This window comes from Hylobates moloch, unplaced genomic scaffold (assembly GCF_009828535.3).
Source record: "Hylobates moloch isolate HMO894 unplaced genomic scaffold, HMol_V3 SCAFFOLD_7, whole genome shotgun sequence".
NCBI lineage: Eukaryota > Metazoa > Chordata > Mammalia > Primates > Hylobatidae > Hylobates > Hylobates moloch.
This window is the reverse complement of record NW_026652282.1, coordinates 6,512,532-6,531,052: the sequence shown is the minus strand read 5'-3', so window position 1 is coordinate 6,531,052 and position 18,521 is coordinate 6,512,532. Positions and strand designations below refer to the sequence as shown.

The 18,521-nt window shown below is 46.3% G+C and overlaps 1 protein-coding gene across 3 annotated transcripts in view; it reads right to left on the bottom strand.

Annotated features, from left to right (window-relative positions):
* Positions 1-18,521, bottom strand: part of SHROOM2 (shroom family member 2) — a 52,034-nt gene that overhangs the window by 31,411 nt on the left and 2,102 nt on the right. Inside the window, exon 2 of one of the 3 annotated variants that reach the window (XM_032756549.2) lies at positions 17,901-18,001. In XM_032756549.2, the coding sequence (XP_032612440.2) occupies positions 17,901-18,001 (101 nt within the window). Of the gene's footprint in view, positions 1-3,959; positions 4,173-17,900; positions 18,002-18,521 lie in introns of those variants that run through there. The other 2 variants (XM_032756551.2, XM_032756552.2) reach the window with 2 other exon arrangements.

Sequence of the window (18,521 nt, the reverse complement as noted above, 5' to 3'; positions counted from 1 at the left end):
TCTAATGCCTGCCGAGCAACTCCATGCCTAGAATTTTATCCGAAGGAAATCAACATGGAAGAGCACAAGTATTTCACCACAGATATCTGCTGCAGTATTATTTACAACCGTCAAACACCAACAGCAGCTCTAAATGTCCACAGTATGGCTACAGGGTTGTTAGATTTTAGAATGTCATGCACCATACACATACAAGTTACAGAAAAAGGCAGCTTACATACAGTATGTGTAATATAACTGCATGTGTAAAAACATATTTGCAAGGACTTCAAAGCAGATACACTTCCATGTTCCACAGTGGAGACTCTGGGTGATAGGATTGAGGGTGATTTGTAATATCTTCGCTCTGCTTCCCAGAACTTCTATATACTCTTAATAAAAAGGTTTTAATTAGCAAAGTTGATTTTTAAAATAGGAAATGTTAATAAAAACTGTATATCGCAGCCTAGAAAGCCGTAATCCCAGATTAGTATAAAACCTCATTCTCAAAAACATATGTGAAGCTTACAAAATCAGGAGTAATTTTGAATTTTGGGTGGCCCTGTGGTAAGACGTATTAAAAACTAGTTAGAATAGCATATCAGCTTCATAAATTAAAAGAAAATCTCAATCTTCCTTCTATCACAATTGCATGTGACCCCAAATTGTGGAAACCTTCCATCTCAGATCATTGCCTGCCTATCATCTAACTCAGCTGAACCAGAATCAGAAATGGATTGTTTATCCAATAGACTTCAGATATTTCTTGTAAATGACATTAACTTTATATGCATAATTACTATAGACAATGTGTGTAGTACACATATGTGTATGGGTATGTATATATGTGTATACACACACGCACGTGTATAAATGTTGAAAATTTTCCTAGAATTTCTAGTTTTTCCACCCTTAATGGCCTCCAAGTACATTTAAGGGTCCACCAGCTAGATTTTTTTAACAGAATAATTTTATAACAAATTTCATGCAAGTTATACCCAAGAGCACCTTGGCAGTGAGTGGCTTTATGAGGCATTACCACAAGAAGACCGAAGTAGGCTTAGCTGTCAAGGGCATTCCCATCAACAAAGCCCTGTTGGCAGAAAATTGAGTTTGCTGACAGAGCTGATTTTATTTGTAAATGGATATCGAAGCTATTACACCTGTGCGTGTGTCTCATATATATTCATATGCTTTTGTTCCTGGAAATAATGACGGCAAATGAGCAAAACAGTGCAGCCACCAATCACCCCACAGAGCTGGAAATATGACTGAAGGGAAATTTGAGTCCCTGGCTTCTCTCCCTAAGAACCAAAAATGACTACAGCTGGAAGAGACCTGGGAAATAATTTAAACTTCAAGATCAAGGTAATGGTAAAAATAAAAAATAAATAATTTTTAAATAAGAAATAATTTAATCTGTGCTCCTTGTTTTATGGATGAAGAAATGGAGGGTCAGAATGCTTAGGTGGCTTCGCAAGCCACACCAATGCAGGCTGAGGAGCACACATGCTTTCTCCACCTGATTAACAGGTTTCTGTACTTCACTCCCAGAAGTCCAAACTGAAATTCCTTCTCACTGCACTGGCAGCAAACTGGATAAGGGATGTGAAAGTTACTAAGAGAATAACTAGGAATTCTTGGGCCAGTTCTACATTCAGCCTTACCTGGAGGACCTCGACCCCATTAGTCCGCAGGAGCCCACCAGACTGAAAATCAGCCATGCTGCCCCACGAGGGCTCTTCACTAACTGGTTGTGAGAATCTAGTCACTCCACCCCTAGTTTGCTTTATTATAAAATCAAGATGGTACCCACATAGTAGGACCCAAGGTATACATGTGAAGAGGCACTGTGAACTTCAGGAATTTTAAATAAGGTGTCTGCAAATATGTTTTAAAGGTAAATAAGTAAATAACTCTAGGACCTCTTCAGACATCCAGGGATGTCTACAAGCCTTCCAGAAATGACCCGACTGTCTTACCTGCTCTAAGAAAAGCCAGCTGGGAATCAGTGCCCGAGGACAGGGGAAAGACGGGTGGATACAAGACATCAGCTTCTTCCCACTGCTCCCCTACCCTGGTCTTCTTAAAAATTTAATGCATTATGAGAGGTAAAAAAATTAAAGGTAGTGTAAAGTAAATGTATTCCAAAGGCCACATAAAATATTTCCTTCCTTCCTCAACCTCCAAAATCCAAAGGCAGACTCTGGAAGAGCAGCCAGCCCATGCAAAACAAGCAGCAGTCAGCATGCATTCACCAGTGTCATTTGTCCCTCTGGCTGGGCAACAGAGCCTTCTGCAGCCTATATGCTTGACACCAACATGTATGGTTATTCCTAGCACTCTGTAAAAAACCACTTTTGTGTGTGTTGGTCATGCCTCTGTAGATGAGAATTCCCCTGCAATTTTTTTCCTTAAGAGGTATGGTGTTGGTTTGGGTTGGTGGTGGTCGGGGCAGTGGAGGGGGGAGGGGCGGGAGGGGCGGAGGGGGCAGGGGGGTGGGCACGGGTGGAGGCGGAGAGAGAAACAGAAAACGACAAAGTATAAAATGTTTTTGCTACTATGTGTGACAAAAGAAAGAAATGTGCCTCTACCACCCATGCAATGCTTTTCTGCAATAAAATAATAAGAAATACTTGTAGAGTATGACCTCAAAGGTTCTATTCTGTAATGAAAAGAAATATGCCAACCATTCACCAACTTGGTACCAAATCTTCAGTTTTTTCATATGACACATTAAAATATTATTTTCCATTCATCTTATAAATCTCAAGACCATCTACAAGGCAGTAGGCTGTTTACTTGTAAGTGCTACCAGGCAGATTTCCAAAAACCTTTCTTCAAACTCCTTTGCCTTTTTACCTTTCAACTAGCACAACCGCTAAAAACATGCATTTCAAAATGACACCTACTCTTGTGAGTCAGTAAATGCAGACCAAAGAGAGAGCCTGTGTGTGCAAACATATTTATGCATCAATTTCCCTGTGAAAATGCCATCAACCCTCTGCACACACAAAAGCCTCCTTTAGTTAAAGCAAAGACATTCCAACCATTTAGAAATATAGCCAAAACTAATCATCTCTTTCTTTTATCACAACATAAAAGGGGGGGGAAAGCACATGTATAGTAAAACCCTTCAACTGTCACAATCACACCAAAGAGCAAAATAAAAGAACTGGAAAATGCTAAGAACCATGGTGATTCCATTTTCTCTATTTAAATTATCTCACTGCAATTAGCAGGCTATGTGCAAATGCACTCAGGGAACATTTCTCATGACTAAACATGCACACCTGATTTTGCTGCTTTTTTTTCATTAGGATGTAGCTGACTCACCATTTTTTCTCAGTGTCCGCATTCAATGCCTGAGTAGTGGGAATGCCTGTTTCTTACTGCTACTGAAAAACAAAAGGCAAACGAGGCAGGCAGGTCTTCATGCGATGCTGGCGTCCTCCAGCCAGCTCCCTCAGGGAACCCATCTGCAGAACTCACACGGAGCAAGGGTCCCACATACCAAGGGCTGCAGTCCCATCAGAGCAGATGATGGCTCTACGGCTTCCAGCCTAGAACACGGTGTTAAGAGCACCGCCTTCCAGTTCCAATGTGCTTTCAGCTAACTGTGAATCCCAAAGCTGCAAAAATTGCATATGTATCCACAAGCACACACGCAGCACCGGCAAGCATGCCCTTGCACATACGTGCACGCCTGCAGAGCTCGAACCGGAATCTGCACCCTGATTTGCATTATTTCTCATCTTCAGGCAGAAGAATAAACAATAAGAACACATTCGCCGACCTCACCAGACCTTACCCACAGCATTGTGAGCTGACAAGCAACCTGCCCTTCAAGATAGCAGAACAAAAGAGCCACTGGGAACTACAAACCCCTAACAAACGGCGCAGGCGTCCTGAAACCGGTCCCATCTGGGATGAAGTGCCCCGAGAGCAAACGCAGGGGTCCCTCACCCGGCTCTGCTTACCGTGCTGGACGGGAGCTTGCCCAGCTGTGAAGGCAGCGATGTGCTTCAGGGACCCACAGCCCGCCTCTGCTGCAGCTCTCCTCCTGCCTACTGAATGGAGTCCTAAAGCCAAGCTCACAACAGCTGGCCTGTCTGTGCCTGCTGTCTTGTTGATGGGCAAGCTCACGCAGGCTCCGTCAACCTTCACCTCCACGGCTCAAAGCTCCGCTTGCATTTCCCATCACTTCATCAGCAACTCCTTGCCTCAGTGGAGAACATTCCCAACACTTCAGTGCTTAAACCCCCAAAGTCTTGTAACTTAAAACCCTAAAAGGCTTGGGGGGCAGTCTTCCTTTATATATATATGTGTGTGTGTGTGTGTGTTTGTGTGTGTGTGTGTGTGTGTGTGTGTGTGTGTGTTTGGAGAAAGGATCTTGCTCTGTCTCCCAGGCTGGAGTGCAGTGGTATGATCATGGCTCACTGTAGCCTGCAACTCCTGGGCTCAAGTGATCTTCCTGACTCAGCCTCCCAAAGTGCTGGGACTACAGGTGTGAGCCACTGTGCCCAGCACTTCTTATATTTTAACGGGGAAATATAGAAAGCCTACTGCACTGATGTTACAGCTTTATTTAGTGATGCTAGATAATCCTATAACATATACGACACACAGTTCACCTCCACAACCATAAGGAGGCAAAAGAAAACATTCAACTGCCTATTCTATGTCCATATATTCTTGGGTTGATTACACACTCATTAGGAATGTAACCCATCAAGCAACTAACAAGCGTTTCCGGAAGTTTGAGTGTGTGCAAGGCACTCAGGGAAGAAGACAAAGGCAGGCTGGACCTGACTTTCCCAATTAACCATTTCACAATGATCTGTATTTAAAGTCCCTGCACCCCACCTCCCTCCTAACGCAGCCCCAGACCTCAGCACCACAGCCCCTCCAGGAAGCAGCGTCGCCAGCCGCTGTGCCTCACAGCCCTATCCCACCCTCCCACATCCTGGGCTTAGCCACCAGGACGGAGTTTCTCTTTCCAACCTGTTCCTGTCACCCTCTTCTACATTCATAGCAATTACTTCCAACTCTTGCTCATTTCTCCAAATAACATATGCTGCTTTGCAGCCTAGCTATTTTAGATTTTTTTCCCCATATCGACACTTGACCTTAGGCACTGTGCTGATTCATTAACGTTATATCCCTTAAGCATGTAAATAAGTCTGCGAGCAAGGTTGCTCTGCACATCCCCATGATCCAGGGCCGTGAGGTCAGCAAGTTTGGGGGGCCTGACACACTTACACTGAGAAGCAGAATGAGGATTCCAGCCTGTGTCTTCAACTCCAAAGCCCGCGTTCTTTCCAGTACTTTCCATCTTCACATATTACTTTACCAAGTACATGTTACTGTCTCTAAGAGAGGGTGCCATTCACCCTGGGCCATCACCTTTTCTCAAATGTTCAACACATACTGCCAGGCCACACATGGAACAGCAATCAGCTGATGGCTGATTAAATATTTTATTATAGGGCTGGGTGTGGTGGCTCATGCCTATAACCCCAGCACTTTTGGGAGGCCGAGGCGGGAGGATTGCTTGAGCCCAGGAGTTGGAGACCAGCCTGGGCAACATGGCAAGACATGGTCTCTACATAAAAGTTTGTAAAAAATAAATATTTCATTACACTTTTTTTTTTTTTTTTTTTGAGATGGAGTCTCACTCTGTCACCCAGGTAAAAGCGCAGTGGCACCATCTCAGCTCACTGCAACCTCCGCCTCCCGGGTTCAAGCAATTCACCTGCCTCAGCCTCCCGAGTAGCTGAGATTACAGGTGCACGCCACCATGCCCAGCTAATTTTTGTATTTTTATTAGAGACGGGGTTTCACCATGTTGGTCAGGCTGGTCTCGAACTCCTGACCTCAAGTGATACGCCCGCCTCAGCCTCCCAAAGTGCTGGGATTACAGGCGTGAGCCACTGCACCTGGCCAGTGTCTTGCTATGTTGCCCAGGCTGGTCTCAAACTCCTGGCTTCAAGCAATCCTCCTGCCTCAATCTCCCAAAGTGCTTGGATTACAAGCATGACCCATTGCACCCGGCCAGCATCTCATTTTAAAATGGGTTTAGATTTACTAAAAAATTGCAACAGCCGGGCGAGAGCTCCCATATGCCCTCTACCCACTTCCCCCTTTTATTAAAATCTGACTTACCATGGGGTGTGTTTGTCATAGTTAATGAATCAATATTGGTACATTAATATTAACTAAAGGTCACACTTTATTCAAATTTTGTTTACTCAATGTTCTCCTTCTGTCTTTGAACCTCATCCAGGTACTGCATCATACTCAGGCCTGCTTCCTCAGACTCCTCTTGCTGTGAGGGTGCTATAGCTTTAGACTGAACACTTGTGCCCCCCACCCCCAAATTCCTATGTTGAAACCTAAACCCCAAGTGATGGTGTTAGGAGGTGGGGCCTCTGGGAGGTGATGAGGTCATGAGGATGGAGCTCTTGCGAATGGGATTAGTGCCCTTATAAAAGGGACCCGAGAGCTCCCTCTCCCCTTCCACCATGTGAGGATGCAGCAGAGACAGCCATTTGTGAGCCAGAAAGCACCTTCACCAGACACCGAATCTGCCAGTGCCTCGATCTTAGACTTCCCAGCCTCCAGAACTGTGACAAATACATTTCTGCTCTTTAGAAGTCATATAATCTTAGGTATTTTATTATAGCAGCCTGAATCGGCTATGATAGTTTCTCAGGCTTTCCTTGTTTTTGAGACCTTAATAGTTTTGAAGAGGTCTGTTCTGGCATTTTGCAGCATGTCTCTCAACTGGGAACTGTCTGATGTGTTTTTATGATTAGCCTGGGACTTCTGGGAGAGAGACCATGGAAGTGAAGTGCCACTGTTATCCTATGATATCAAGGGGCATGCTGTCAACGTGACTTACCTGTCAACGTTGACTCTGATCACTTGGTGAAGTTGGTATACACCGGTTTCTCCACTGTGATGTTCCTCTCCTCGGTCCCCTTTGCCACACTGTACTCTTTGGAGTGAGCTTACTGTCGGCAGCCCACACTGAGTGTGGGGAGCTACGCTCCACCTCCTTAAGGGCAGAGTAGCTACATAAAGTATTTGCAATTTTCTGCACAGCAGATTTCTCTATTCTTCATTTGTTAATTTATGCAACCGTGCTGTGTATCAGTCTGGGCTGTGGATTCATTTTATATATTGGATTATAATCCACCACTACTTAATTTTGCTGCTTAACTTGTTCTGCCTTTGGTCACTGTTGGCTCCTGTGTCCCTATGACATACCCACGTCGTTGTCACTGCTGGGTTTACTTATGGGTGTATTTGAGCACTTATTTTCTGGCACTATAAGATACTCCAGGCTCATCTTTCACAGTCCCTGCCCCAACCCTAGACTCAGTCATTCCTCTGAGGAGCCCTGGTGCCTTTTATTGGAGAAAGGCCTTAGAAAACAAGATCTGTATGCCGGCTGTGCTCTAGGAATCCTGTCTTTTTATTTTTGTTTTTATTTATTTATTTATTTATTTATTTATTTATTTATTTATTTATTTATTTATTTTTGAGATGGTCTCACTGTCACCCAGGCTGAAGTGCAGTGGCACCATCATTGCTCACTGCAGCCTTGACCTCCTGGGCTCAAGCGATCCTCCCAACACAGCCTCCCAACTAACTGGGACTACAGGTGCACCACCGTGCCCAGATAAATTTTTTTTGTAGAGATGGGGTCTCACTATGTTGCCCAGGCTGGTATTGAACTCCTGTGCTCAAGCAATCCTCTCAGCCTCCCAAAGTGCTGGGATTATAGGCATGAGCCCCTGTGCCTGGCCTAGGAATCCATTCTTAAAGGAGACTCTCCAAGAATTACTTCTAAACAGAAAGCACATTTATAATATTAAAGTTTATAATGTGGCTTTCCAGATACCCATGTTTCTTAGAGCGAGGCATAATTATCAGGGCTTATAAGGTGCTCAAATCTTTTTGTAGACTGTATAGTATTAATACTATTAGGACTTTAAAATCATAATCATTGTAACAAAATGCATACAAATCTGCTTTTAATTGACACAAAACATTTGTGCCCTTGAAAAAGTCCACAAATAAAAAAAGAACAGAATGAAATCACCACCCTAGTACCCTTATGTTCTGAAAGAACTTACTCCTCACCTCTTAGTCTTGGTGAAACCTCGAACTTTTCTGAGTCACTTTCCATGAATTGAGGGGCACGCCCAGCCCATGTGGTCCAAGGACAACCTTCCCTAACCCAGGCTATCACTAACAAGTCAGAAAAGCTGGTGTTACAGCATCCTGCGTGCTCCTGCATTCTTGGGCTGTGAACAAGCCACAGCCCCCTCTACTTGGACAAAGCACACTTCCCCAAGTTAATTACACTAGGGATGGGGAGGTGGATATCATGTTGCAAGATAATCATGAACTATTACAAAGAAGCCTCTTTGAAAACATCCAGACAGACTGCCACTGGGTTCCATGCTCCCTGTGCTGGAAGCACACTCATGTAAGACCATCCCTTACATCCCTCCACTAAGCCCAACATGGTCGGCAAGCAAACCTTTGTGTAAAGGACCAGATGGCAGATATTTTCAGCTCTAGGAGCCATCTGATCTGTTGCAATGACTCAACTCTCTGCCATTATAGAGAGGAAGCAGCCACAGGCGGTCTGTGAGCAAATGGATGTGGCTGCATTCCCATAAAACTTTATTTAAAAAAACAGACAGGGGGCCAGAGTTGGCCTGTGGACCACAGTTTGCTAACCCCTGACTAAAGCAATGATTACACAATCCTTTCCTCTGTTGAGTCATCAATATCTGCTTCCCTAGAATTCGAAACCAGTGAGTCTAGGGGTGCTTTATCATATTCTTCCAAGTAGAGAAGAAAGTTGCTCTGCTCCCCCAGGAACTTGTTTCCAAGTGACCCTGACCTAGACCTCTCAACCCTTCACCATCTGACACCACCCGATTTGGGTGAGCTGCTTGAGAGTGTCTCACAAACCATGAGACCCAAACTCTGCAGAAGATTCCAGAAGTGATCTGAGGAAGGATGGGATGCAGGTGTGTGGGATTTGCTTAGGAGAAGGGGAGCCGGGAGGGAGCTCTGGTGCATACAGCGGGCAAACGCAGAGTGGAGAGCGGCACGGCAGTGTGGAGACTTTCTATTCAGAGACACAGCCTGCGTTACACCCACTCCAGTTCTGCTCAGGGAGCCACAGGTAAAACTACCTGTGCCTGGTAAACAGGAGGCAGGGCTGACTCACAGAAAGAAACAAACGACTTGAAGGAAGGGACCAGGCAAGTTCTGCAGAGGACATCCACATACCTGACTCAGAGGTTTCCTTGTCTTGCTTCCTGCTTTAGGGCAGGGGAGGAAGGAATGTGGAGAAGCGAAAGGCCCCTGTGGCTGCTGGGTCCCGTGGGACAGTAGGGATGCTGCCCGCCTCCCCCCGCCCCCCTGCCAGGGGGACCAGCAAGGGCTGGAATCTAGCCAGAGTCCTCTTAGCAGGCCTGCAGGGAGGACAACCTGGTCACCGTGTGGCTGCTTTTGCGCTACCACGGCAGAGCTGAGTGGTCGCAGCAGGGACACTATGTCCCTCTGAGCCAAAAATACTTATCATCTCATCTTCCGCAAACTTTGTCAATCTCTGAACTACAGCCACTTAATGCACAGACCCATTTTATTTATTTAAATTATTTTTTTGAGACAGTTTCACTCTTGTTGCCCAGGCTGGAGTGCAATGGCACCATCTCGGCTCACTGCAACCTCCGCCTCCCAGGTTCAAGCGATTCTCCTGCCTCAGCCTCCTGAGTAGCTGGGATTACAGGCACCTGCCACCACACCTGGCTAATATTTTAGTAGAGACGGGGTTTCACCATGTTGGCCAGGCTGGTCTCAAACTCCTGACCTCAGGTGATCCACCCGCCTTGGCCTCCCAGAGTGCTGGGGTTACAGGCGTGAGCCACCACGCCCGGCCTGACAGACCCATTTTAAATTAAAAAAAGTTTTCTTATGGATTCCCAGTGTTGAGATTTTTTTTAAAGACTGAGATAAAATATATCATAAAATTTGCCCTTTGAAACAGCACAGTTCAGTAGTTTTTAGTATAGTCACAGCAGTCACCATCACCACTATCTGATTCTAGAGGATTTTCATTACTCCAGAAAGAAACCCCATGCCCATGAACAGTCTCTCCCTCACTTCTCCCGCCTTAACCCCTGGCAGCCACTAATCTACTTTCTATCTACGGATGTGCCTATTCTGGACATTTTATATAAATGGCATCACACAATATGTGGTTTTGATTTTTTTATTAGACTGTTAAATATGTCTATATATAAAATCTGTTTCCTTATTTTAATGGTTCTTAGGCTATAAAACACAAAACAAATTTGCAAGTTATATGCAAGCAAAACTGTAAAGCTGATGTCAGGTCTACATGACAGGTGATGTGGCTTTGCTAAGCATGAACCACGATGCTCGCAGCCCAGGGCACTGCAGTGCTGATGCTTCTTGGCCCAGCTATCAAAGTTTCCTGGGTGCCACAGAAGGACTCATCTCAGCCATCACTTTCGTTTCGACTAACAGGGCACAGAGCTCTGCTGGCACAGTACCCTGATGTCCTTCCTGTCCCTCATCCATGGGGAGCACATCATTTACAGGTGAGTCCTGAACTTACTCTTTACTTCCACCAAGGGAAATTGTGTCAGCACTGTGGTCAATGAGACTCCCACACACACACATACACAGCCATGGTCTTGCACACCATCCACAACACTTGATTTAGATTCTAAGAGCTAGCATGGAAACGAACACACAAAAATTTAAACTGGCAAAGAGGACAGACATGTTCTCAAGGATGTGCTCCAAGTGCCACGTGTGAGAAAGCCCAAAGCAGAAATACATCACTGGCTCCCACGCCGTCACTGCCCACGTGTCAGTCCTCCCTCACCCTCCGGCCTTCTGGATTCTCCTGGCGGTGGAGGCGGTGGTGAGCTGTGTGGTATGAAGGGGCCTGAAGCAGGTTGCTTGGCTGGCCCAGTGGGATGCAGACCTGACACGTGCTGCTAGCTCTGGTGGCCTCCTCTACGAATTCTTTGGGTTTGTGCAGATTTAAAAGACACAAAATTTGTGGGAATATTTGAATGCATTTTCTATTTATATTGAGAAGGAGGTGACTCAGAACTATTTCTTTTTATATTTCAAATGTGTGGGCCTTCAGAAAACAGATGAGCTAAATAGATTTCTAAGACTAACTGCAAGGACCTAACAGCCACATAAGACACTGAATCCATGGGACTCTTAAGTCAAACTTTAAAAATGAACACATTGGCTGGGTGTGGTGCGGTGGCTCACCCTTGTAATCCCAGCACTCTGAGAGGCCGAGGCAAGAGGATCACTTGAGGCCAGGAGTTTGAGGCCAGCCTGGGCAACATGGCAAGGCCTTGTCTACAAAACCTGTTTTTGTTTTTTTAATTAGCTAGGTGTGCTGGCGCATGCCTGTGATCCCAGCTACTCGGGAGGATCGCTTGAGCTTGGAGGTTGAGGCTGCAGTGAGCCATGATTGTGCCACTGCACTCCAGCCTGGGCGACAGAGCGAGACCCTTTCAATGAATCAATCGATTATCAATCTGTACAGCCTTCTGGGTGGGTGTCTGTGTCACCTCAGCCCAATCTGGGTGGGGGACTAGACTAGGACACAGCCAAGAGGAATGGAGGCTGGAAGAAGCTAAAGGGGAGAATGGACTTCTATGTTTCCAGGTAGCTCTCTGGAGAAAGGTGAAAGCCCCAAAGGATCCTGTAACATGCGAAGGCAGCCAAGGTCAGCCCAGAGGCTGAGAGCTTTGAAGAACGCAGCCAGCTGACAAGAAAGGAGGCCAGAGGAGAGGCAGAGCGGAGCGGGGCTGCCACATTAGCACGCGCTACAGGAGTCTCTCCCCCAAGAGAGGCCACTGGGGGCTCCAGGGATGGGGCTGCTGGGAAACAAAGGGGCAGCTTTCCCCAGGGCTGGATTCTTCTGGAAAGGCAAGTCTCAGGCCACAGCCTAGGAGTCACATGAGGGATCAAGGATCCTGAGCGAGTACAGCTACGTATGTTGGCATCCAACCACGGGGCAGCAACTGTTGTATTTTTTGTAGAGATGGGAGTATTGCTAGGTTGCCCCAGCTGGTCTCGAACTCCTGGACTCAAGTGATCCTCCTGCCTCAGCCTCCCAAAGTGCTGAGATTAGAGACACGTGCCACTGTGCCCTGCTCAATGACACAAATTCTGTTTGCAGAAGGCTGCTTACCTGCCCCATCTAGAACTGGGATGCCTGAGTTAAATTTTTCTCTGCATTTCCCTCTGGCTTCCCTCAGCTCTGGCATCTTGGGGCATTGGTCACTTTCACCCTCCTTTTGCACGCTTCTCCCTCCACATGAGGGCTTTGTGGATCTGCCTCCCTGCTCTCGCATCTCGTCCTTAGCCAAAATCCTGTAACCATAAACTATCACCTGAAAGCTATTCCTTCTAAATAATGTAGAATCAGGAGACCAAACCAAAAAGTAAACAAAGGGGTGGCCGCCTGTCTCGGTTCTGGGTTTCTTAAGTCCCCACGGGCATAAGTGTAAGGGGAAATTGTAGTTGCAAAGTAAGGCATTAAAAACAAGGCCAGGTGTGGTGGGTGGATTGCTTGAGCCCAGGAGTTCAAGACCAGCTTGGGCAACATGGTGAGACCTCATCTTTACAAAAAAAATACAAACATTAGCTGGCATGGTGGTGTGCACCTGTAGTCCCAGCTACTCCAGAGGCTGAGGTGGGAGGATCACTTGAGCCCAGGAGGTGGAGGCTGCAGTGAGCAGAGGTCGCACTACTGCACTCCAGCCTGGGTGACAGACAGGGCGAGACCCTGTCTCGAAAAACAAAATCAAAAAAAAGACATAAAGACAAGCCCGCTAGACCCATGCTGCAGTCTCTCTCCTACAGCTACCATTTATCCCTTTCCCTTCTGGGGTGAGGGTGTTACATCTGCCAAGTACTCGCTGCACAAGAACCTTTCTGTTCAGCATGCAGTACTACACTGTACAAAGCTATGCAGAATGCTGGGCTCTGCCTCGACAAAATTCCAAGATCAAGTTTCACCTTTTTATCCTGACCCGATCCAGCACAGTCTTCATAATTACCTAGCACAGCAGCTCAGAATGGAAAGCTTCAATTGCCCTGAGCTAATTGAAGGCCAGGCAAAGCAAACGTCTGCCCTAAAGTGACAAATGAGGGGGAGAGCTTGGATGATAAATCTCTGTTACTTATTCTGAAATCTACATGAAGGAACTTGTTTTGTAAATGAAAAATTGGTCTTCACATGAACCTCTGTACACCAAGTCACCTCTCAGGGAAAACATCCAGGAAGATGACCCTCAGGTTCCTTTAGCTTGTTTATAAATATTTTATGAAAGCAAATTTTTCCCTAAAGAGCTCTATTTCATATGCATTCAATTTTGCAGCTGGTACTGGGATTTAGGATATACTCTCATTCTTTGCCTCCCCTCCCATCTGTCCCAACAAAATACAAGCCTGAGGTCAGTGCCAGCTCATCAGTGCTTGGCAGTGGCTCCTGCAGGCGGGGGCGGAAGTGGCTGCAAGAAGGCAGAGAAGGAAGACACTGCCAGCACCCACAGCTCCAGGGGGCCGCCCCCAGATCTCATTTCAGTGCCAGTCTCTGGAGCCACCCAGAACACAGTCCTCACCCAAGGCCTCTCGAAATTGAGGAGCAACGAACAAATGTGGTACCTCTAAACTTTCCTACAAGGTCTAAAATCTCATACCAAAAACAAATCTGTGCTACCAAATTTATTTTGAGATGTTTATGTCTTGACTCCAAATGCCATGCTAGTGCAGAAGGATAAATAAAGGCCATTTCAGTTACTAGTGTGTAAACTAAAATTCCAAATAAAATTTTTAGGACACAGAATGTACCAATATGGAAAGAGTATTCACCACAATCAAGAAAGACTAACTCAAGGAAGGTCAGCCTGGTATTTATCCATTCAGCCACCAATCCATTTGCTTATACATCCACCTACCCATCCTTCTATCTATCTTCCCATTCACTCATCCATCCACCTTCCCATGCCTCCATCCATCCATGAATCCATGTATCCATCCATCCACTTACCCTCCCATCTATCCATCCATCTATCCACCCACTCACCCTCCCTTTCATCCATCCATCCACTTATCCATCCATCCATCCATCCATCCATCCATCCTCCCACCCACCCACCCACTTACTTTTCCATTCGTCCATCCAACCACTTACCCTCCCATCCATCCAACCATTTATTGAGCACGTAATCTGTGCAGGAATTATGTCAGGTACAGGGTACTGAGAAATGAAAAAAGTAAAATCCCGTCTTCCAGGAGCCAACAGTCCAGCCCAGCAGACAGCAAGGAATAGTGAAGGTGTACCAATACATCCGTGATGTGAGTTTAAGAGTCACTGTCCCCCTGCCAAACCATCCCAGTCTGAAGAGGTTAGCACATTCATGGGGCAGTGGATGTCCACTTTCAAGGTAAACTCTTACAGATGGCTTGACTGAACCAGAAGGTGTGCACGGCTGTCAGCCTTCAGTTGCGTGGTGCCAAGCAACCCTCCAGACAGGTTTCTCAAAAAGCCCTCCAGTCAGGTTTTGCCAAATGCCCCTCTTCTGTGCCACCCACAGGGTGACAGCTCCCTCTTCATCTTAAAGGCTTTCACATCTGTCATGAACGTAAAGCCTGATCAGCTCAAGGGTAGGATGACACTTCCTGAGAGAGCTGACAGCAGGTAGAAGTGGTTACTATAAAGGTAGAATGGAGAAGCAGGGACATTTCTCCCAGGGTTAGGGACTGAACTGTGCCCCACAAAATCAATGTGCTGAAGCCGTAACTCTTAGTATCTCAGAATGTGACTGTATTGGAAGACAGGGCCTTAGAAGAAGTAATTAAGGTAAAATTAGGTAATTAGGGCCATTGGGGAGGGCTCTGATCCAATAGGACTGGGGTCCTTATAAGAAGAAATGATACAAAAATGCGCAGAGGGAAGACCTTGTGAGGACACAGGGAGAAGACGGCATCTACAAGCCTAGGAGAGAGGCCCCAGGAGGAACCAGCCCTGCTCACACATTGCTCTGGAACTTCCAGCCTCTAGGACTGTGGGAGAATCCACTTCTGTTGTTTGAGCCCCCCAGTCTTGGAGAGTTTGTTACGGCCACACTAGGAAACAGACCCAGCATTCAAGGGGCCCCAGGTCAGCAGGAGAGAGCATTTCCCCAAAGCAGGCTCCAGCTGGCTATGATGCCTGAGCTTGTGGGTCTGAGGCGAAGCCTCTGATGGCAGTGGGGGTGGGGGGCGGTGGGCTGTTCAGGACAGAAGAGCTGGAGGGAAGCAAACGTGCTGGGTCTGCTCCCTCAGGTTCAGTTCTATTTTAGCTCAAACACCACCTGTTTCTCCCATAACCCAGCCAGAAGTCACTTTGCTCTCTCTCCTCTGAGCTTCTGAAGCATCATGTAACTTAAAAAAAAAGTATCATCACTTCAATCTGCCCTACTTGTCTTTATATTAACATAGGATCTTGAACTTCACAAAAAATGTTATCTCTATTTGGTTCATATGAGCAACAACAACAAAAAATAATTCCGATCTCAACATTCTTTTGTTATCCAAACAAATACAATACATACTTTTTGTTATGCATCGATTATCAGAGCAGCACTTCATATGATTTACACAGACATGTTTACGTTATTTTAAACTTATGCAAAACATTGGGTATCTTCAAACCTTTGTATTCTAGATTTTCTTTTTGGTGGGCAAAGAACAATCCCTTGCCTGAACTTTGACTTCTATTATTCTCCACTGAAATTTTTTCAAGTGTATTCTTTCTTGCTGGTCCTTCGGAAATTAAAGAGTCTCTGAAAAAAGTTGAAAACAACTTTTCAACCTACATATTCTCAAATGTCATCGCGCCTCACCACTCAAAAAAAAAACCGCACCCAACAATTCTGAAAATTGCTGGGTTGGTAGCTCAAAAGCAGAGAGTTTCTGGAACTAATTTCTTTGGAGTGGTTATGCAGTCTGCTGGGAGACATGGCCTTGATGAATGAAGCATGGGGCCCCGCTTCCTCTCGATCCTTTCAGTATCGACAGTGCCATTCACTCACTCACACACAGCCTGCACGTGACAGCTGTTCAGGGCGACCCCCTCCATGCACAGCAGAACTATACACTCTCACCAGCACGGGTGCCCTCCGCACAGATGATACGCTCGTGGCATCGGGCAGAGCACGGCCCGCATGTGCAGAGCCCATCGAGCACTGCCCGCGACGCACCGCACGGCCGGCCTCAACGGCCTGGGAGCTGGCTTGGAAAACAGACTGCAGCTGGTGCTCGGCACGTGACCTACTTGGAATCCACAGTTGTAAAGCTCTAATTGTGCTTCTCAGACACAGCTAAATTCTGTAGGTGGATTATTCGTCGGCCTTTCTGACCCACGCATTCTTGGTTTCAGCCTCAGAGTCTGTTAAGTAACTGAAGAGACTTCCTACACAAGCACACACACAATATCAGTCCTGTCGTTGCAGAGTCACATAAATATTTGATCCCCTTGTAGAAGGCTAACAGCTCTGTTTAAGGCCAAATGAAATAAAACCCTATGACATGAGGCTCTTGAAAGCAAACTTTTAAATTGGTAATTTCTGCAACAGAACCTTGAGTTTTGAGGTCAGTGTTTAATGTGAATGTCACGGCAATCACACAAGATTCTCAAGGCGACAGAAAAATCCACGCCCGGGGACCCTGTTGTGCATTTACTCCCATCCCTCCATCCGCCTTTTTAAAACAAGATTGCACCACATCTTCTGCAGAGTCGCACACTCTCCTCCTGCCCTCCTCATGTGATGAAGGGGAAGATTATACTATTTTTTTTTTTTTTTTTTTGAGACAGGGTCTCGCTCTGTTGCCCAGGCTGGAGTGCAGTGGTGTGATCCCCATTCACTGCAACATCCACTTCCCAGGTTCAAGCAATTCTCGTGCTTGAACAAGTAGCTCAGCCTCCAGCGTAGCTGGGACTACAGGCATCTGCCACCACACCTGGCTAATTTTTTTTTTTTTCCTATTTTTAGTAGAGATGGGATCTTACCATGTTGCCCAGGCTGGTCTTGAACTCCTGGGCTCAAGCAATTCACCTGCCTCAGCCTCCCAAAGTGCTGGGAATACAGGTGTGAACCACCATGCCCGGCCCGGATTATACTATGTATTTAATCTAACCCTGTCCTTGCCTTAACTAAGCGGCTATGGCGCACATTCTGGAATTATGGCACAAAATGCTCTAATCTCCTGCTGCTGCCACAGTTCCTGCAGATGCTTGCAGCCTCTCTTTGGGAGTTGACTAACTCGATTTCTATTTTAAAGCTCAAAATTAAATCATTAACTAGGTCCAATTTAGGAAGGCCTGCCCTGTTCCGTTCTTACTAACAATCCTTAGAGGCAACTCTGATTTCCAGGCCGCAGCTAGGCACACAGCTGTGTGCTAGATAGCTAAAGCTGCCCTTCGATAAGGCGCTCTGTGCAAAGCGTGCAGCTCCAGTATGTTAAACTGGACTTCTCATTATGTCTCCATAAGCGGTCTCACCGTGCGGAAAACACGATAGCCATTTTAAGAACCAAAAAATGTCACCGCCATGTAAGAAGGCCTCCCCACCCTGGGATGTGTCTCTGGGCAGGGCTGCAGGGTGCACAAGCTCTGCCCAGACCTCCAGTACATCAGGGATGATGGAAATCACACCGGATTTCAGCCGCTTTGGGTTTGGCAAAAGCCAGACGTCTAGCCATGTTAACCAAGCACCCACCCACCGTACAGAAGCCCACCCTCAGACGCCTGTTCAGTAACTCTGAATCCAAATTTCACCCACCTCGGCGTGGACTGTCCCTCCTCGGCCCGGACTGCGGAGGGACGCTCTTCTCTGGGCTCGCCAGGGTCCCCTGCCTGCCTTCGCAGTTCGACAGAAGCTTCCTGCAAAGGGCAACATAATGAGACACCAAGTCCTCAAGCTGCCTTCCTCAGGACATCTGTGATTATGAAAGCCCTCATTTGTGGGTTTGCCTTGCCAGGGCAGTTCTACAAAGCATTTCATTGAGACGACTGAACTAAGACCCCGCGTCCACTTCTGTTCTGGGCAGGAAACAACTCCTACGTGAAGCCTGTAAAACCGTGTGGCACAATTGGCCAAAAGAAATAAAATAAAATACAGCTGGTCACAAATTACAGTGGTGAAGCCTCAAGCTCTAGTACTCGTCAGAGCCTGGGATTCTTTGCTCCTGACAGGGCAAGCATGAATTCTCAGAGGTCATGCTGAATAGCCACAAGCCAGGGTATCCAACGGTGGAAATAAACACTCAGAGCATCTATGTGGATTTTCAGGGCTGGGACACCACAGAGCAAACCAGCAGCCTTCTTTCTATGCACATATTAGGTATCTTGTATTAAATTACTAGTGGTTCTTTTTTTTTTTTTTTTTTTTTTTTTTTTTTTT